Source organism: Hyla sarda, chromosome 9, assembly GCF_029499605.1.
Source record: "Hyla sarda isolate aHylSar1 chromosome 9, aHylSar1.hap1, whole genome shotgun sequence".
Classification (NCBI taxonomy): Eukaryota; Metazoa; Chordata; class Amphibia; order Anura; family Hylidae; genus Hyla; species Hyla sarda.
Window position 1 is genome coordinate 169,696,525 of NC_079197.1, and position 22,380 is coordinate 169,718,904.

At 42.9% G+C, this 22,380-nt stretch overlaps 1 protein-coding gene across 3 annotated transcripts in view; it reads left to right on the forward strand.

Moving 5' to 3' along the window:
- EGFL8 (EGF like domain multiple 8) overlaps positions 1-22,380 on the forward strand; it is a 40,666-nt gene that overhangs the window by 13,258 nt on the left and 5,028 nt on the right. For all 3 annotated transcript variants that reach the window (XM_056538346.1, XM_056538345.1, XM_056538344.1), the window contains exons 2-8: positions 3,454-3,509; positions 6,255-6,334; positions 8,787-8,915; positions 9,271-9,383; positions 14,362-14,457; positions 16,474-16,647; positions 18,715-18,779. In XM_056538346.1, coding sequence (XP_056394321.1) covers positions 3,462-3,509; positions 6,255-6,334; positions 8,787-8,915; positions 9,271-9,383; positions 14,362-14,457; positions 16,474-16,647; positions 18,715-18,779 — 705 coding nt within the window. In that variant the 5' untranslated portion in view covers positions 3,454-3,461. The remainder of the gene's footprint in view (positions 1-3,453; positions 3,510-6,254; positions 6,335-8,786; positions 8,916-9,270; positions 9,384-14,361; positions 14,458-16,473; positions 16,648-18,714; positions 18,780-22,380) is intronic.

Below are 22,380 nucleotides of genomic sequence, written 5' to 3' on the forward strand. Positions count from 1 at the left end.
CCCTGGTCCCCTAGTATACTAAACCTCTATGATAATGAGTCCTCCACGTTCCTGTCCCTGGTCCCCTAGTATACTAAACCTCTATGATAATGAGTCCTCCACGTTCCTGTCCCTGGTCCCCTAGTATACTAAACCTCTATGATAATGAGTCCTCCACGTTCCTGTCTCTGGTCCCCTAGTATACTAAACCTCTATGATAATGAGTCCTCCACGTTCCTGTCCCTGGTCCCCTAGTATACTAAACCTCTATGATAATGAGTCCTCCACGTTCCTGTCTCTGGTCCCCTAGTATACTAAACCTCTATAATAATGAGTCCTCCACGTTCCTGTCCCTGGTTTCCTAGTAAACTAAAGCTCCAGAGGAGGCAAAACTCATACTGAGGAAGTTTTTGTCTAAACCTGATCCACAATGTAGGACCAAATATTTGCATATGGATCTTATAGGAAGTGTTGTCTGTATTTTACATTGTTCAGACTGTAGATACACAAGGCCGGAGAGACAAGCTGAGTCTTGGTTCATATCACATTTTGGCCATTTGTCAGAAATACCTGTTTTTGTGAGTTTTTTTTTAAATGGGGAAAGCAAAGGTGTTGGATCAAAAACAATATATATGAGTCAGGATCCTGACAGGACAGAACATGATGGATTCAGCTGTTTTGTCCCGTTGTACATATAGGGGTTCGGTATTATTAGGGGTAGGATTGATAATTTTAACAACAGTTTTTCTATTTGACTCTGATAATTAATGTTCCAATTGACAACTTTGGTTGAAATTCCTTGCAATACACATTGCACCTCCATCATATAATACCCACCATCCACCCTGAGATTTATTATAATACACACTGTGCCCCCAATATTTATTATAACACACACCATACCCCCTCAGAATCATTATAATACATGTCGTGCCCCGAGATCCCTTAGAATACACAACATTACCCCCTGAGAGTTACACACTAGAGGACTGCAATGGGATTGGCACCAGCTGAAATACTTGCCGGCACAGGCAGCATGATTGTATGTTGCCGGCTGAAGCAGGTGGTCACATGCTATACCTGGGGGTCCCGCTAATCCTGCACACTCCCACACCGCAGAGAAGACCCCTCTGTCTGTTATATGCAATTTCCTCCCACAGCACTTGTGGTGCCGGGAGAGAGTGTAATGGTGTCTGGGGTGTTGCGGTGATAGTGTAGGGTATATTGGTGTTAACCCTCAATTGTCGTGATGCCAGGGTGCGGTTTCCTCAATGTAATTCTCCTACCGCCAACCGTCCCACAAACGGCAGGGAGAAATAACGGAATGTCCACAGCAGATTTTATGAAGTAAACTTGAAGTAACTTTACTGCATATTTTATGCAACAGCATGGAACATAACAGTCTTTGCGAGAGAGAACCGTGATACAGGTTCCTCACAGGTTTGCTGGGACTCCGGGATCAATGATCTTTGGTGCTAGCCACTGTGCTACTATTTTTAGGAGATTTGAGTTTCTAGTAGTCACACAGAATTTGTAGGATTGAGCTTTGGTAACTCACGGTTTTGTGGCTGCTGGACTTTAGGCTTCAGGCCTAGCTTGATTTGAGATTTGTGGTAAGATGTGCTTGGCTTTGTAGTGCAGGAACAAGAGAGCGAATTTAGTGGCTTCAGCCCCTTATATATTAAGGGGGTGGGACAAAGCTCATTGGTCAGCAGACCTGTAAATCCTGACCCAGTGAACTCTGGGTATCACATGACCTAATGGTCCTTAAACCATAGTACAATTTAATTAAAGGCACATGACCTCTAAGGTCCTATACAGGGGTATTCCTATATAATATATAAAATATATATATATACATTAAATCCCATTTATATGAGGCGACTAGGGGTTAGTCCTACAGGAGAGCCCTATTGACATGGAGGGACTCTGGCTGAGGGGACTTTAGACAAAGGGACAGGACCAGGTCCTGTACCGGGACACCACACACTTATGCCAGTGCCTGACCCAGAGCTGTTGCAGAACATTTCAGTATACAGCAGACTTTTGCTCTGCAGCCAGTAAATCTGCAGCTGCTGAAGTCATTCCATGTCTGCTCCTCTGCCTGTGGCATTGTTCAGCACAAGGCAGCATGCTGTAACCACATCTCATTCTTGCTAAATGTCCCCATTAGAATATATATGAATATGTGTCTATGACAGGGAGAAGGGGATGTAGCTGTAGGGGCTGGTCAGAGGTGATGACAATACCCAATTGATAGGGCTAGAATTCAGGGACACGATACTGCCACACCTCCTGAGACAGCAGGGGATGATGCGTTGTCTCAGGAAAAAGGGAGGAGCCAGGGAGTTGCTGAGACAACATCACACCGACAATGAGAGGACTACACAACTTCCTGTCAGAAGAGCAGGAGGAGCTGGGGAGCTGCTGATACAACACCACATTGACAACAAAAGAGACTATACAACTTCCTGCCAGGAGAGATGGAGGGGACAGAGAACTACTGAGAAAACATCACACTGACAATGAGAGGACTTCACAACTTTTTGTCAGAAGAGAGGTTGGAGCCGGGAATCTGCTGATACAACACCACATTGACAATGAGAGGACTACACAACTTCCTGTCAGGATAGAGAGAGAGGAGCCAGGTAGTTGCTGAGACAACACCACACTGAAAATGAGATAACTATACATCCTCTTGTCAGGTGAGACGGAGGAATCGGGAGCTGCTGAGACAACAACACACTGACAATGAGAGGACTACACAACCTCTTGTCGGGTGAATCAAACCAAAGCAGTACAGTCAGTACAATTCAGTACAATTGGTGATCACACTATATTAGTAAGTTATATATCTTGAGTGGATGGATTAATTTAAAGGGGTACTCCGCTGCTCAGCGTTTGGAACAAACTGTTCCGAACACTGCAGCCGATGCCGGGAGCTTATGACTTCATAGCCCCCCCTCCCCCCCATGACGTCACGCCCGCTCCCTCAATGCAAGTCTATGGGAGGGGGCGTGACGGCTGTCACGCCCCCTCCCATAGACTTGCATTGAGGGGGCGAGGTGAGATGTCACGAGGGGGTGGGACTATGACGTCACGTGCTCCCGGCGCTGGCTCCAGCGTTCGGAACAGTTTTTTCCAAACGCTGAGCAGCGGAGTACCCCTTTAAATAAAATTTTCTGGTAGTGGAATAGCACTTTAATTTTATGGCTGTGGGAAGAAAAGTACTGTGGTAGTATTGTAGTTAGTTGGTTTCATTTTTGCACTTCATGCCCCCCATGGTATATAGGTTTATAGGGTCAGGCAATATTTCAGGCATCTCCTAAGTGATGGGGGTATTTCTGATTGGGGTCACCCTTGAAGTTGGGCACCTGTCACGAGCAGACGGGGGGAGTCTCAGACACAAAGGGCGAGTATTTGAGCTGTAGAGGCGTGCACTTCCTCCTCTCACAATCTCTCTCCTCTCTACAGGACTCAACATGAGATTATTCAGCCTGGACTGCGACTGGACATTCACACTTGTCACAGTGAGTGCATTCATACCCCGCTGCATATGTCACATTATCTGCCCACGTACAATGCTGATACAGATGTAGCAGAGCTGAACTTGTCCTGTACTCACTGAGCGCTGATAATACCTGAAATCCCGTATAAAACCATATAACTCATCATCATATCAGACTCAGCTCTGCTACATACAGACTCAGCTCTGCTACATACAGACTCAACTCTGCTACATACAGACTCAGCTCTGCTACATACAGACTCAGCTCTGCTACATACAGACTCAACTCTGCTACATACAGACTCAGCTCTGCTACATACAGACTCAGTTCTGCTACATACAGACTCAGCTCTGCTACATACAGACTCAGCTCTGCTACATACAGACTCAACTCTGCTACATACAGACTCAGCTCTGCTACATACAGACTCAGTTCTGCTACATACAGACTCAGCTCTGCTACATACAGACTCAACTCTGCTACATACAGACTCAACTCTGCTACATACAGACTCAGTTCTGCTACATACAGACTCAGATCTGCTGCATACAGACTCAGCTCTGCTGCATACAGACTCAGCTCTGCTACATACAGACTCAGCTCTGCTACATACAGACTCAGATCTGCTACATCTGTCATTCCCCATTTTACCAATTTTTATCAGATTTCCTTCTTCTTTTTTTTTTCTTCACACCGGTGATATTTTTCCTGGATTTACACTGCCCCTTTTCTTGTATACTGGATGTTTAGTGTATATACTCTATGTTATACATGTATATACTGGTATTCTAGTTTATCAGAGTAGTTACTTCTAGGCGAGAATTCTTCTATAATGCAGCATGCGATGGGACACGCCACGGGAAAGACCCTTATATTTATATAGCAAAATCCTACATGTAAATAAATAACAAACCTTTTTGAGTTCTAATCACACAATAGTCTTTTTTACAATTTTTTTTTATTGTGTTTTTTTTAATTATTTTATTTATTTATATTTTTTTAAATATTCAAATCTTACATGTAACTGAATAGGAAAATGTATTAAGTTCCATTTACGTTCATAATTTTTTTTTTAATTTTAGGTATTTTATTTTTTATTGTGTTTTTTAATTTAATTTAATTTATTTATTTATTTTTTAATATCCAAATCTTACATGTAACTGAATAGGAAAATGTATTAAGTTCCATTTACGTTCATAATTTTTTTTTTAATTTTAGGTATTTTATTTTTTATTGTGTTTTTTAATTTAATTTATTTATTTATTTATTTTTTAATATCCAAATCTTACATGTAACTGAATAGGAAAATGTATTAACTTAATACATTTTCCTATTCAGTTACATGTAAGATTTGGATATTAAAAAATAAATTAATTAATTAATTAAATAAAAAATAAAAACGCAATAAAAAAATAAAATACCTATAATTTAAAAAAATATATAAACGCAAATGGAACTTAATACTATTAAGTTCCATTTACGTTTATAATTTTTTTTAATTATAGGTATTTTCTTTTTAAATTTATATATATATATATATATATATATATATATATATATATATATATATATTATATATGTAAATGAATTGGAAAATGTATGGCGTTTCATCAAAACAATATTATTTTTAAGCAATTTAATATTTTTTCACTATGGGTATTTATTTATTTATTTTTTTGGGAGTTCCAATCACCCAATATTATTGTTAATTATTTTTTGCTTGTTGTTTTTTTTTTATTATTATTATTTTTCCACAAAACACAATATACACAGAGGATGAGGGATCCCGTAACAAATACAAAAATGTGGTCCCTTTCTGCAGCTACCTGACACTAGCACAATCCTCCTCCCAGAACAGGAGGGCATGATGCCATCCCTATAGTTTACAGGTTCTCACCATCTATTAAAACAGGGACAAGACCAATCTAGGGGGCCACAAGGCAGCTAAGTCACATGGGCCGCCTTTATGGCAGTGTTTCCCAGCCAGTTTGCCTCCAGCTGTTGCAAAACTACAACTCCCAGCATGCCTGGGAAGCCGTAGACATAGTAAAAACAATATGTAGAAATATTCTTAACTAAATAAATAAGAAATTTTATATATATATATATATATATATATATATATATATATATATTTATATAGTTTTTTTGTTTTTTTTTTTGTTATTTTTTTTATTTTTTTTTCATTGTCCCAAAGAAACTTTTTTTTTTTTCCCAGGAGCGGCGCGCACATTCAGCCATTGATCAGCGCCGCTTCCTCTTCGTAGTTAACCCCTCTGGTTTCCATAAGTGCACAGGGCAGGAAATATAAGACTGGGAAAGGGAAAAAGCTGCTGATAAGGAAAGCGAAATTTTTTCCGTTTAGTGAAATTTATTCTTTTTTGATCTTTTCCAAGCGCAAAGTGTCAGTGACCTAGACCCCCAAATAGACCCCAACCCCCCAACCCTCACCGCCCCTCAGGCATTCATTGCCTTGTGATACATTGTATTCAGAGCTGCACGTTTTATGTTGTGTCCAAACTGTGGACCTCCAGCTGTTGCAAAACTACAACTCCCAGCATGCCCGGACAGCCAACGGCTGTCCGGGCATGTTGGGAGTTGTAGTTTTGCAACAGCCGGAGGTCCACAGTTTGAAGACTTCTGCTTAGCCAGAATTACAAAAATATAACCACCCCCCATCATTGTATTAATTACTTACAGTACTACTCCACCCATCATGCTGTTCTATTTGTTATTATTGTTAATAGTATCATGTATTTCCGGCAGGTGGGTCCAGGGATCACAATGTCCGTCTGGTGGACCCTCATCTTCCTGGTGGGGGTGTCAATGCAGACACAGGGGTCCAGGTGAGAAAACTAACTTGGATGTTTAATTCTTTGTATGTGTTGATGACACCGCAGGCTACTATTGTAGGGTTGTTTGGTTTATTGCATTGTTTTATGGACATAGATCTGTCATGGAGCATGTAATAGAGCAGAAGCGCTATAGGTAGCTACTTATCTGCTGTCAGGACTCCTATATCTAGTGTGTACCCCATAGACCCGTGTTCCCAACTTGGGACTCTCCTGCCCTGACGACCTTCAGTTTTGGGCCAGTTTGTAAAAGAGCATTTGTGAGGTCCGACACGGTGAGAGGACCCGGCTGACAATCTCCATTATAGTTCATTCCAGAGGTGTTGGATGGGGTTGAGGGTCCGGCTCTGTCATGTTCCCCCACACCAGACTCCTCCTCCATGTCTTTGTGGACCTTGCTGTGTGCATTGGAGCATAGTCATGGGGGGACAGGAAAGGGACGAACTGAAATTGTTCTACAATTGTACACAATGTCTATGTGCGAAAGTGTTAAGCTTTTCTGTCACTGGCACTTAAGAGCCTAGACCGACCCCTGAGGAGCTTAGACCGACCCCTGAGGAGCTTAAACCAACCCCTGAGGAGCTTAGACCGGCCCCTGGGGAGCTTAGATCAACCCCTGAGGAGCTTAGACCGACCCCTGAGGAGCTTAGACTGATCCCTGAGGAGCTTAGACCAATCACTGAGGTGCTTTTATCAACCCCTGAGGAGCTTAGACCGACTCCTGATGAGCTTAGACTGACCCCTGAGGAGACTAGACCGACCCCTGAGGAGCTTAGACCAATCACTGAGGAGCTTAGACCAACCCCTGAGGAGCTTAGACCAATCACTGAGGAGCTTAGACCGACCCTTGAGGAGCTTAAACCAATCACTGAGGAGATTAGACTGACCCCTGAGGAGCTTAGACCGACCTCTGAGGAGCTTAGACCAACCTCTGAGGCGCTTAGACCAACCCCTGAGGAGCTTAGACCAACCCCTGAGGAGCCCCCCCCCCTCCACTAACCCTTACAGATGTATAATGTAGTCAGGCAGGGAACATTCTCCTGGCATTCACCAGACCTAGACTCATCTTTTACAACCATCTATCCAATGTTTTGCACTTCTCTGTCCTGTGCTTTACACCCCTCCATCTGACTGTATACACTCATCCATCTGAAGCTTTACACACCCTTATCTGACACTTTACACTCCTCCCTCTGACACTTTACGATGCTCCATCTATTGCTTTATACCATTCCATCTGACACCTCACACCCCTCCATCTAGCGCTTTACACCCTTCCATCTGACACTTTGTACCTCTCCACCTGATGCTTTACACCCCTCCACCTAATGCTTTACACCCCTCCATCTGACACTTTGTACCTCTCCAGCTGATGATTTACACCCCTCCATCTGATGCTTTACACCCTTCCATCTGACGCTTTGTACTTCTCCATCTGAAGTTTTGTACCTCTCCACCTGATGCTTTATACCCCGCCATCTGACGCTTTACACCCCTTCATCTGACACTTTACACCACTCCCCTTGATGCTTTACACCACTCCATCTGATACTTTGCACCCCTTCATCTGACGCCTTACACCCCTCCATCTGAAGCCTTACACTCCTCCTGGCACTTTACACCCCTCCATCTGAAGCCTTACACTCCCGCTGGCACTTTTCACCCCTCCATCTGACGCTTTACTTCCTTTTAACACTTTACACCCCTCCATCTGACGCTTTACATCCCTTTAACACTTTACACCTGATACTTTGCACCCCTTCATCTGACGCCTTACACCCCTCCATCTGAAGCCTTACACTCCTCCTGGCACTTTACACCCCTCCATCTGAAGCCTTACACTCCTCCTGGCACTTTACACCCCTCCATCTGAAGCCTTACACTCCCCCTGGCACTTTTCACCCCTCCATCTGACGCTTTACATCCCTTTAACACTTTACACCCCTCCATCTGACACTTTATACTCCTCCCCTAAACACTTTGCAACCCTCCCCCTGGTGCTTTACACCCCCATCTGACACTTTACACCCCCCATCTGACACTTTACACCCCTCCATCTGATGCTTTAGACCCCTCCATCTAACGCTTTGCCCCCCTTCATCTGACACTTTACAATCACTCCATCTGATACTTTAGACCCTTCCATCCATTGGAAACAGCTGGAGGCACCCTGGTGATGTCCACTGAGAGAGTGTATACTTTTAGCACCCCCATGTACAGAATATGCTGTTTCTTTTTGGATAATATATGGTATATAGCGACATACATCACAGTTTAATATTAGGCACAAACTTCATACAGCAGCCGATGAGCAGGAGAAAATGTTTCTCATACTGTAGATTTGGATATAACCGGAAGCACATGGCGGTACAGTACAGGCTCCGATCAGTGGATCTGTAATACATGAGCCCTTATGTGCCCAGTTGTCACATGTTCTGTATGGCAGCTCTTTTACAGGAGTCTGTTCGAGACACGTGGAGAAAATTCCAGTGATTCACAATGAGACGTTCATCCAACCGGTATATCAGCCGTATCTGACAATATGCCGGGGTCAGCGCACCTGCAGCACCTACCGGTAAGACGGATCAGTCTCCCCCTCCCTGTAGAGTGACCTCTACAAAGGTCACAGAGAATGCCCAGTAACGTCTGTTTTTGTTTATCTTGGGTGTTAAAAAAAAGTGATTAATTTTGTTTGCACAGAATTTATAATGAGTTTTGCGCATGTAGTATTTACGCTCTGTGCCGCGTGGTTTTTAAGTAGCAAGTGTTTTAGTGAGATTTAAAAAACACTTTTTAGCCCATAAATTCCCCTCATAGTCAACTTTTTGGGTGGGAATTCTAGTAGTAGAACGTCCTGCTTTTCTACCATGTGATCCTCTGTTGGTGCCTCCACCAATATCTTATGTATTGTATCTGTCTGTGTATTTTAGGACGGTGTACACTGTGGCGGTCCGGCAGGTGAAAAGGGAAATCTTAAAAGCAAATTCCATTTGTTGCGCGGGATGGAAGAAAAAGGATCCGAATTCTGAAGCCTGTGAAGAAGGTGAGAACTGGGCGGGGGATAGAACTATTGAGAAGCTGAGAGCGGGAAAGGGTGGTGGAGGGAGGTGGTGCTGAGGTGCTGATAGGATTATTGATGAGTATTTGAGGATCATGGAGGGTTTACCATTATGAGTTGTTGTTTTTTAGGTACATCAGCTGTGTAAATGATTTAGAACCTTTCACTAATATATTTTATAAGGCTTCGGGGCTCCATTTCATGCTCAGCCCCCTCAATGCAAGCCTATGGGAGGGGGTGTGACACGCCCCCTCCCATAGGCTTGCATTGAGAGGGCAGAGCGTGACATCACATGGGGGCTGAGCCGTGACATCACAATGCTCCGGCCCCGTGATTGCCAGTCACAAGACCTGGAGCGATCATGCTCTGGGGACTGGTTGTAAAGGGGTGCTGCGTGCAAGATCACGGGGGTCCCAGCGGCGGGCCCCCCGCGATCAAGCATCTTATCCCCTATCCTTTGGATAGGCGATAAGATGTCTTATCGCCGGAGTACCCCTTTAATAGTAAATTTAGCTGTAGTGACCAGTGTCGGGCAGCTGCTACCAAGGCAAATAAAATCATGGGGGGCATCAATAGGGGCATAGATGCCCACGACAAGGAAATAATTCTACCGCTGTACAAATCACTAGTCAGACCACACATAGAATACTGTGTACAGTACTGGTCAGACCACACATAGAATACTGTGTACAGTACTGGTCAGACCACACATAGAATACTGTGTACAGTACTGGTCAGATCACACATAGAATACTGTGTACAGTACTGGTCAGACCACACATGGAATACTGTGTACAGTACTGGTCAGACCGCACATGGAATACTGTGTACAGTACTGGTCAGACCACACATAGAATACTGTGTACAGTACTGGTCAGACCACACATAGAATACTGTGTACAGTACTGGTCAGACCACACATGGAATACTGTATACAGTACTGGTCAGACCACACATAGAATACTGTGTACAGTACTGGTCAGACCACACATAGAATACTGTGTACAGTACTGGTCAGACCACACATAGAATACTGTGTACAGTACTGGTCAGACCACACATAGAATACTGTGTACAGTACTGGTCAGACCACACATAGAATACTGTGTACAGTACTGGTCAGACCACACATAGAATACTGTGTACAGTACTGGTCAGACCACACATACAATACTGTGTACAGTACTGGTCAGACCACACATAGAATACTGTGTACAGTACTGATCAAACCACACATAGAATACTGTGTACAGTACTGATCAAACCACACATAGAATACTGTGTACAGTACTGGTCAGACCACACATGGAATACTGTGTACAGTACTGGTCAGACCACACATGGAATACTGTGTACAGTACTGGTCAGACCACACATAGAATACTGTGTACAGTACTGGTCAGACCACACATAGAATACTGTGTACAGTACTGGTCAGACCACACATAGAATACTGTGTACAGTACTGGTCAGACCACACATGGAATACTGCGTACAGTACTGGTCAGACCACACATAGAATACTGTGTACAGTACTGGTCAGACCATACATAGAATACTGTGTACAGTACTGGTGAGACCGCACATGGAATGCTGTGTACAGTACTGGTCAGACCGCACATAGAATACTGTGTACAGTACTGGTCAGACCGCACATAGAATACTGTGTACAGTACTGGTCAGACCGCACATAGAATACTGTGTACAGTACTGGTCAGACCACACATAGAATACTGTGTACAGTACTGGTCAGACCACACATAGAATACTGTGTACAGTACTGGTCAGACCACACATGGAATACTGTATACAGTACTGGTCAGACCACACATAGAATACTGTGTACAGTACTGGTCAGACCACACATAGGATACTGTGTACAGTACTGGTCAGACCACACATAGAATACTGTGTACAGTACTGGTCAGACCACACATAGAATACTGTGTACAGTACTGGTCAGACCACACATAGAATACTGTGTACAGTACTGGTCAGACCACACATAGAATACTGTGTACAGTACTGGTCAGACCACACATAGAATACTGTGTACAGTACTGGTCAGACCATACATAGAATACTGTGTACAGTACTGGTCAGACCACACATACAATACTGTGTACAGTACTGGTCAGACCACACATAGAATACTGTGTACAGTACTGGTCAGACCACACATAGAATACTGTGTACAGTACTGGTCAGACCACACATGGAATACTGTGTACAGTACTGGTCAGACCACACATAGAATACTGTGTACAGTACTGGTCAGACCACACATAGAATACTGTGTACAGTACTGGTCAGACCATACATAGAATACTGTGTACAGTACTGGTCAGACCACACATACAATACTGTGTACAGTACTGGTCAGACCACACATAGAATACTGTGTACAGTACTGATCAGACCACACATAGAATACTGTGTACAGTACTGGTCAGACCACACATGGAACACTGTGTACAGTACTGGTCAGACCACAGATGGAATACTGTGTACAGTACTGGTCAGACCACACATAGAATACTGTGTACAGTACTGGTCAGACCACACATAGAATACTGTGTACAGCACTGGTCAGACCACACATAGAATACTGTGTACAGTACTGGTCAGACCGCACATAGAATACTGTGTACAGTACTAGTCAGGCCACACATAGAATACTGTGTACAGTACTGGTCAGACCACAGATGGAATACTGTGTACAGTACTGGTCAGACCACACAAAGAATACTGTGTACAGTACTGGTCAGACCACACATAGGATACTGTGTACAGTACTGGTCAGACCACACATAGAATACTGTGTACAGTACTGGTCAGACCACACATAGAATACTGTGTACAGTACTGGTCAGACCACACATAGAATACTGTGTACAGCACTGGTCAGACCACACATAGAATACTGTGTACAGTACTGGTCAGACCGCACATAGAATACTGTGTACAGTACTAGTCAGGCCACACATAGAATACTGTGTACAGTACTGGTCAGACCACAGATGGAATACTGTGTACAGTACTGGTCAGACCACACAAAGAATACTGTGTACAGTACTGGTCAGACCACACATAGAATACTGTGTACAGTACTGGTCAGACCACACATAGAATACTGTGTACAGTACTGGGCACCAGTGTACAAGAAAGATATAGTGGAGCTGGAGAGGGTTCAAAGACGGGCAACCAGAGTAATACGGGGAATGGGAGGACTACAGTACCCAGAAAGATTATCAGAATTAGGGTTATTTAGTTTAGAAAAAAGAAGGCTTAGGGGAGACCTAATAACTATGTATAAATATATCAGGGGACAGTACAGAGATCTCTCCATGATCTATTTATACCCAGGACTGTATCTATAACAAGGGGGCATCCTCTACGTCTAGAGGAAAGAAGGTTTCTACACCAGCACAGACGGGGGTTCTTTACTGTAAGAGCAGTGAGACTGTGGAATTCTCTGCCAGAGGAGATGGTCATGGGGAACTCTGTAATAGAAACCAAAAAGGGTCTGGATGCATTTTTGGAGAATAATAACATTACAGGTTAAGGATCTTAGATCTATTGGGACAGAACGTTGATCCAGGGATTTATTCTGATGCCATATTTGGAGTCGGGAAGGAATTTTTCCCTATTATTGGGCAATTAGCATCAACCTCGTAAGGGTTTTTTGCCTTCTTTTGGATCAACACTATAGAGATCTAGGTTGAACTTTATGACTCTGGTCTTCATGAACTATGCAATTTTAAAGGACACCTGCAGCAAAAAACAACTGATCTCCTTTCCACAGGATAGGGGATAAGTGTTTGATCGCGGGGGGCGCGGCCGCTGGGACCCCCTGCGATCTCCCAAACTGGGAACCCGCATTACCGCTCTCTGAGGTCGATGGTACGCCCCCTCCACATACAGTTCTATGGGAGAGGTGGGGAGGCATGAACGCTGCCTCCCCCATAGAACTTCATGGAGGAGGCGTGTCGGCTGCGTGATGCTGCGGCTGGAACACCTCCTGCAAGGGAGAGCCGCGGCAGAGCCGTGGCCCAGTGCAGGAGATCGCGGGGGGTCCCAGCGTTTGGACCCCCGCGATCGAACACATCCCCTAGATGTCCTTTAAAGTATCTCTTTTTACCCACTGCAGCTTGAACAGTAGTAGAAGACATTTGCTGCAATGTTTGCAATCCTCGGCTGTCATGGTAAATAGTCATACCCCACAGAGAACTAGGGAAACTGAAGGGAACTGGAACCAAAAACTGTGCCCCAACCCTCACACTAAGTCATTGCTCAATTCAAAGAGCATTACAGAGAAAAGAATGAGATGAAATCCATACACACGACTCCAGCCGGCCGGTGGCTCTCTCTCCCGATCCCTTCTTCATACACATGAATATTTGGCTCATTTGGGTGTTCTGTATTAAGAATGGGGGGGGGGGGGCTGTCAGACTCCTCTGGTGGCTGCTTAGGGAGCTCCGTTGGTCAGTCCTATGGAAGGAGGGGAGTTGAGTGGAGAAAAAAATACAACATGTCCTATTTTCTTTCTCTGCTCAACTCCTGCAATGTACGGGACACTCGATGGACTCCATTCAAGTCAATGGGTTCCGTTGGCACAAGGTCCGTTCCGCACAAAGAAAGAAGAGCCGGACCCTGAACGGATCAATCCAAATGACTGTTTTGTGTGAATAGAAAGGAGCAGCTGTAACTAGGACAGACGATTCCTATATATAGAGGATAAAACGGAGCAGCTGTCATAAGGACGGCCAATCCCAATATTTGTTTTTTATTTGTTTTTTAATTGTTATTATTTTTTTTTCTTAGCTTTTTTCCAGCTATTTACACTATAGTCTAATATTAATGCTTAAACATTAGACTATAGTGTAAATAGCTGGAAAAAAGCTAAGAAAAAAAGAAGAAGAAGAACCATTCTAAATCATTGCTGCTTCTTTCTTGCCTGTAGCTATTTGCCGTAAACCCTGTCAGAATGGCGGAACATGCGTCAAACCCAACATGTGTCGCTGCCCTGCGGGGTGGGGAGGAAGACACTGCCATGTGGGTGAGTCATTGTTATTTATTCTCCTTTCTTATTTCTTATATAGAACCAGGACATCAAGCTATTCTTCCTAATTCACTTAATAATGTGGCCTCTAGGGGCGCTGTCTACTAAAGGGGTTCTCCGGTGGAAAACTTTTTTTTCTTTTAATCAACTGGTGCCAGAAAGTTAAACAGATTTGTAAATGACTTCTGTAAAAAATATTTACCCTTCCAGTACTTTTTAGCAGCTGTATGCTACAGAGGAAATTCTTTTCTTTTTGAATCTCTTTTTTGTCTTGTCCACAGTGCTCTCTGCTGACACCTCTGTCGGTGTCAGGAACTGTTAGCAATGGGGATTTTCTCCTGCTCTGGACAGTTCCTGATATGGGCATCAGGTGTCAGCAGAGAGCACTGTGGACAAGACAAAAAAAGAAATTCCAAAAGAAAAGAATTTCCTCTGTAGCATACAGCTGCTAAAAAGTACTGGAAGGGTAAAGATTTTTTTAATAGAAGTTATTTAAAAATCTGTTTAACTTTCTGGCACCAGTTGATTTAAAAATAAATAAATAAATAAATAAAACGATTCCACCGGAGTACCCCTTTAAAATGCAAAAGGAAGGGGAAATACAAGACAAAGTAGATAGAACTTTAGATGTAGCCTAAATCATTGGTGCCATGTTTGGAGTGATGTGTATAAGAAATCTTCACATGTGCCAATCAGGTTGGGGTTGTTAATAGTATGGTCTCAAACTGGGGACCTCCAGATGTTGCAAAAATACAACTCCCCGCATGCCCGGGGCAGCCAACTTGAACCACAAGGTTCAAGTCCTGCAGGAACATATGGGAACAGAGGTCCTGCACTTTTACCACAGCAGGGACACTGTTCCCATTAGCAGGAGCGGCTCTTGAGTGGAAATCTTGATTGAGTTCCCACACTTTTTTCCCAGGACTTGACCCCAATCAAGTGGAATACATGTTGGTGGAATACAGCAAGAACTGAAATCTGGGTTTAAAGGGGTATTTCGGCTTTATACATCTTATCCCTTGTCTAAAGGATAGGGGATAAAATGTATGATCACAGGGGTCCCGCCTCTGTGGATGCCCACGATCTCGGTGCAGCCCTGGGCATTCTGTGCCAAGTGCTGCCTCCGAGACGGGAGGGTGAAGTCACACCACGCCCCCTCCATTCATGTCTATGGGAGGGGGCGTGACTTCCGTCACGCCCCCTCCCATAGACATGAATGGAGGGGGCATGGTGTGGCCGTGATTTCATGTCCCTATCTCAGAGGCGGGCTCCTGCGATCATACATTTTATCACCTATCCTTTGGATAGGGGGATAAGATATATAAAGCCGGAATACCCCTTTAACTTATCATTAAAGAGTTTATCCAGGAAAAAACTTTATATATATATATATATATATATATATATATATATATATATATATATATATATATCTCAACTGGCACCAGAAAGTTAAACAGATTTGTAAATTATTTCTAATAAAAAAAAAAAAAATCTTAATCCTTTCAGTACCGGTGAGCTGCTGAAGTTGAGTTCTTCTTTTCTGTCTAAGTGCTCTCTGATGACACCTGTCTCAGGAACTGTCCAGAGTAGAAGCAAATCCCCATAGCAAACCTCTTCTGCTCTGTGCAGTCCCTGAGACAGAGGTGTCAGCAGAGAGCACTTAGACAGAAAAGAACAACTCAACTTCAGCAGCTGATAATTATTGGAAGGATTAAGATTTTTTAATAGACGTAATTTACAAATCTGTTTAACTTTCTTGAGCCAGTTGATATATCTATATCTATATATATATATATATATATCTATATATATATATGTATATATCTATATATATATCTATATATATCTATATATATATATATGTATATATATATATATATATATATATATACGTTTGTTCCTGGAATACCCCTTTAAAGGCTCCCAGGTTTTCTGGAAATCAGATATAAGTCTCTTTACAGACCTTGGTAGATTACTGAAAGTATCTTTTCCATGTCTTTTTTCCCTTAGATATAGACGAGTGTCGGCGCCCGTCTCGGTACTGCCCCCAAGTTTGCATCAATACCAGGGGCAGCTTCCACTGCGAATGCAACGCAGGATATACTCTGGGAGAAGATGGAAAATCCTGTATAAAAAATAAGGAACACAAGCCCCAAGTGTCTGTACTGGCCCAACAACCTGAAGGTAACTTGTATGAGAAAGGCCAAGTCATGGCCAAGATGGTGGCTGCCATGATGGAGGATCATGTGGAGTGTGATGGCCCGGAGTCCATGGATGATGAATGTAGAGATGGCGTCACGTATATGTATATTCTGTACTCCATTTGACCTGTAGATACAATGACTGAAACATCACGGTGTCCCACTGTGGTGCGCCATGGGGGTGCGATGTGAGGTGTATGGGGCAGATGGTGTTAACCCCTAAATGTTCGTGACGCCAGGGTGTGGGTTTTAACCAAGAACCACACGAACGGTAGCACCGCTAGTCCTAGTTAGGCAGGGCAAATAAGAGTCCAAGGCCAGGTCAGGGTTAACGATAGCTTTACTGAGGTAGACAGATGGTACAGTCCTTACAGCTAGGCCAGGATCCCAGAGAGGTGACCAGTAACACAGGGGACATTGCAGCTTGCTGGTGTGGTGGCTTGGGGGTGTAGGGTGTAGGTGGTGTAGCTGTGCAGTGATGAAAGGGTGTTGGATTAACGCTTAACTGTCGTGACGCCAGGGTGCGGGTTCTCCCTCTATAGATATATATCCTACCGCCACCCGTCCCAGGAACGATAGGGAGGAATAAAGGATTGTCCACAACCGGAGGTTTAGTGAACTGTAGATAACTTCACTGCAGCTTTTATGCAGGTTTATAACGGTCTATACAGAAGAGTCGTCTGTAAGTTCCTCACAGTTGGTTGGGACCTTGTAGTATATAAGTTCTGAGTCTGGAATTACGATGTTCCGCTGGATTTAGGGGAATTGTTTCGGTCCAGCAGTCACGCAGGATTAACGGGATTTAATACAATTAAAAATAGATGGACACAAATCCCCGTATTGTAAGACAAACTAAAACTGCATTGCTTATTTTGGACATACTCACGACTTACTATCTAGAACGTATAAAAGAAGGAGTCATCACCTTCTGCTTGTCCGATTTCAGCTAAATTTAAAGGGGCACTCCTCTGGAAAACATTCTCTTTTAAATCAACTGGTGCCAGAAAGTTAAACAGATTTGTAAATGACTTTTATTTAAAAATCTTAATCCTTCCAGTACTTATCAGCTGGTATATGTTGCAGAGGAAGTTCTTTCCTTTTTGAATTTCCTTTCTGTCTGACCACAGTGCTCTCTGCTGACACCTCTGTCCATTTCAGGAACTGTCCAGCGCATCGGTTTGTTGTGGGGATTTGCTCCTTCTCTGGACAGTTCCTAAAATGGACAGAGATGTCAGCAGAGAGCACTGTGGTCAGACAGAAAGGAAATTCAAAAAGAAAAGAACTTCCTGTGCAACATACAGCAGCTGATAAGTACTGGAAGGATTAAGATTTTTAAACAGAAGTAATTTACAAATCTGTTTAACGTTCTGGCACCAGTTGATTTAAAAAAAAATAATAATAATAATTGCTTTTCAAGGATATGGAAACCATTGCTGTTATTCATTTTAAATGTAAAACAGCGCCACACTTGTCAACAGGTAGTGTTCTGTATTGCATCTCAGCCCCATTCACCAGATACAAACCATTAAAGGTGTATTCCAGGAAAAAACTTTTTTTTCTATATCAACTGGCTCCAGAAAAATAAACAGATTTGTAAATTACTTCTATTAAAAAATCTTAATCCTTTCAATAATTATCAGCTGCTGAAGTTGAGTTGTTCTTTTCTGTCTGGCAACAGTGCTCTCTGCTGACATCTCTGCTTGTCTGGGGAACTGCACAGAGTAGAAGAGGTTTGCTATGGGGATTTGCTTCTAAACTGGGCGGTTCCCGAGACAGGGGTCATCAGAGAGCACTTAGACGGAAAAAAAAACAACTCAACTTCAGCAGCTCATAAGTACTGAAAGGATTAAGATTTTTTAATAGAAGTAATTTACAAATCTGTTTAACTTTCTGGAGCCAGTTGATATAGAAACATTTTTTTTTCTGGAATACCCCTTTAAGAAGTGTGAAATGGCAGATAATACAATTATAAAGCCTATAATATAAAAGGTCTCCCAGGTGAAGCTTCCATATAACTCTTAATATATAATTCTTAATATCTTGTTGGCAGATCATTCTAATAAACTCTCCAATGAGGTGCAGGATCTCCGAGGCCTTGTCTCATCCCTGGAGCAGGTGAGTGTGGGGTACATCCAGCTTTCTCTTATCCCACTGTGGATCTAAAATTAAAGGGGTACTCCGGAGGGATTTTTTTTTACATTTATTTATTTTTTTTTTTTAAATCAAGTGGTGCCCAAATGTTATACAGGTTTGTAAATTACTTATATATAAAAATCTTAATCCTTCCAGTACTTATCAGCTGCTGTATACTCCAGAGGAAGTTGTGTAGTTCTTTTCTGTCTGACCACAGTGCTCTCTGCTGACGCCTCTGTCCATTTTAGGAACTATCCAGAGTAGGAGAAAATCCCCAAAGCAAACCTCTCCTGCTCTGGACAGTTCCTGACATGGACAGAGGTGGCAGCAGAGAGCACTGTGGTCAGACTGGAAAGAACTAGTAAATTTGTGTTTATCAACGGCGGTTTTTCTCAACCAGAGTGCCTCCAGCTGTTGCAAAACTACAACTCCCAGCATGCCCGGACAGCCTTCGGCTGTCCGGGCATGCTGGGAGTTGTAGTTTTGCAAAAGCTGGATGGGAAACACATCCTTGCTTTGGAAACAATTGTAGCTACACCGCAGGGATGTTCTCATATCAACCCTTTCTGTACAATACGAGAATTCAGTGAAGGCGGAGTTCCCCTTTATTAAGTATAATGCGAACAGGAAACTGAACCTCCGCTAATAAATCGCAGGAAGCCGGGCAGCGGTGAGGTTGCTGGAACCTGATGCTTTGGTGTGAGGATGTGCTTCCCTTCATAAGAAGGCTCTTCTAGTTTTATCAATGTAGAAAATGGGCGGCAGGGAATCAATGCAAAAAAAATAAAAATACACCCGAGAAATGAGGATTAACAGGAATATATATATATATATATATATATATATATATATATATGTGTGTGTGTATCAATATCAACTGACTCCAGAAAGTTAAACAGATTTGTAAATTACTTCTATAAAAAAAAAAATCTTAATCCTTCCAATAATTATCAGCTGCTGAAGTTGAGTTGTTCTTTTCTGTCTGGCAACAGTGCTCTCTGCTGACATCTCTGCTTGTCTCGGGAACTGCACAGAGTAGAAGAGGTTCGCTATAGGGATTTGCTTCTACTCTGGACAGTTCCCGAGACACGTGTCATCAGAGAGCACTTAGACAGAAAAGAACAACTCAACTTCAGCAGCTCATAAGTACTGAAAGGATTATAATTTTTTTTTTTTTAATAGAAGTAATTTACAAATCTGTTTAACTTTCTGGAGCCAGTTGAGATATATATATATATATATATATATATATAAGAATTGGCGTGAGACAGCACCGGGACCAACCTCCGTGCATGTGAAACACCCAGGCAGCCAGCCTGGTGTTAATGTATGCAAAGTCCAGGAATCACAGCACCAATAGGTCAAGGATCTTCATAAGCTGGTTTCTTTATTCACCCCAAAAGTTATATATATATACACACACATTATATATATATATATATATATATATATATATATATATATATATATATACACGTTTTTCCTGGATAACTCCTTTAAGGCTAGTATAGGGATACCCCACTTTGGAGAATTCCTTTGTGATGGAAGGGTCTCTAGACAAGAAGCGGGTTATATGGTATTCGACCACCTGAACCCCCAGTGCTCAGAACGGAAACCTGTTCTATTTCGCTGCAGCGCCTCTGCAGGGAAAAAGAGGCATTACACATTTTCTATTGACATTCATTAAAGGGGTACTCCCATGGAAAACTTTTTTTTTAAATAAACTGGTGCCACAAAGTTAAACAGATTTGTAAATTACTTCTATTAAAAAATCTTAATCCTTCCAGTACATTTTAGGGGCTGTATACTAAAGAGAAATCCAAAAAAAAAATGCATTTCCTCTGATGTCATGACCACAGTGCTCTCTGCTCACCTCTGCTGTCCATTTTAGGAACTGTCCAGAGCAGCATATGTTTGCTATGGAGATTTTTTCCTGCTCTGGGCAGTTCCTAAAATGGACAGCAGAGGTCAGCAGAGAGCACTGTGGTCAGGACATCAGAGGAAATGCATTTCTTTTTTGGATTTCTCTTCAGTATACAGGCCCTAAAAAGTACTGGAAGGATTAAGATTTTTTAATAGAAGTGATTTACAAATCTGGCACCAGTTGATTTAAAAAAAAAAAAAGTTTTCCACGGGAGTACCCCTTTAAAGCACAGACCTGCTGGGTCTTTGCTTTGGCTCAGAATTCCTTAAAGGGGTTGTGCGCTGCCCTGCAGTTCGGAGCTCCGCTCACAGCATCCGGAAGTTCATTACTCCAAGCGCTGTGTGCGGGCTTCTGTGTTCGCAGCCGCCGGGCGTGATGTCACGCCCGGCCCCTTCATGACAGCGGTCGCGCCCCCTTCCCATAGACTTTGGTAGAGGGGGCGGGTGAGACATCACGAAGGGGCCGGGCGTGACATCACGCCCGGCGGCTGCGAACACAGAAGCCCGCACACAGCGCTTGGAGTAATGAACTTCCGGATGCTGTGAGCGGAGCTCCGAACTGCAGGGCAGCGCACAACCCCTTTAAAGGGGTACTCTGGAAGAAAACATGAATTGTTTTCAAATCAAAGTTATTCAGATTTGTAAATTACTTCTATATAAAAATCTTAATCCTTCCAGTACTTATCAGCTGCTGTATGCTCCACAGGAAGTTGTGTGGTTCATTCCAGTCTGACCACAGTGCTCTCTGCTGCCACCTCTGTCGGTGTCAGGAACTGTCCAGAGCAAGAACAAATCCCAATAGCAATCCTCTCCTGCTCTGGACAGTTCCTGACATGGACAGAGGTGGCAGCAGAGAGCACTGTGGTCAGACAGAACTTCTTCTGGAACTTACAGCAGCTGATAAGTACTAAAAGGATTAAGATTTTTATATAGAAGTAATTTACAAATCTGTTTAACTTTCTGGCTCCAATAGATTATATAAACCCGAGGACAGGTGTGGTGCGGTTTTTTCTAATCCTTGATAACGCCTTTAAAGGGTTATTCTAGCGCTAGTGGAAAAAATAAAATGGTGCTGGGTACCATAAAAAATAGAGAAAAATAGCCTTACTTATCCATCCCCCACTAGGATTCCTTCTGCTCCCGCAGGGGTCTGTCCGGTCCCTTGATCTACTCTCGTTTCTGTTTTCAAGATATGTGCTACGTGCAGGATGGGACACCGCTGTGGCCAGTGATTGGCTGAGCTGGCAGGTCCTGCATCGAGTGCTCATCTTAGAAACAGAATGAAGACAAAAACAGGGAGACCGTAAAGACCCAAACAGTAGCTGCAGGGGATCAGGGCTAGGTAAGTATAGGGTTTTTTTATTTATTTATTTTTTTACTTTTTTCACAGCCCCAGCAGGATATGAATTTTTGCAAAGCATCAGATAAACCTATTAAAGGGGTACTCCGGTGGAAAACTTTTTTTTTTTTTTTTTAAATCAACTGGTGCCAGAAAGTTAAAGATTTGTAAATTACGTCTATTAAAAAAATCTTAATCCTTCCAGTACTTTTTAGGGGCTGTATGCTACAGAGAAATGATTTTCTTTTTGGATTTCTCTGATGTCAAGACCACAGTGCTCTCTGTTCATTTTAGGAACTGTCCAGAGCAGCATATGTTTGC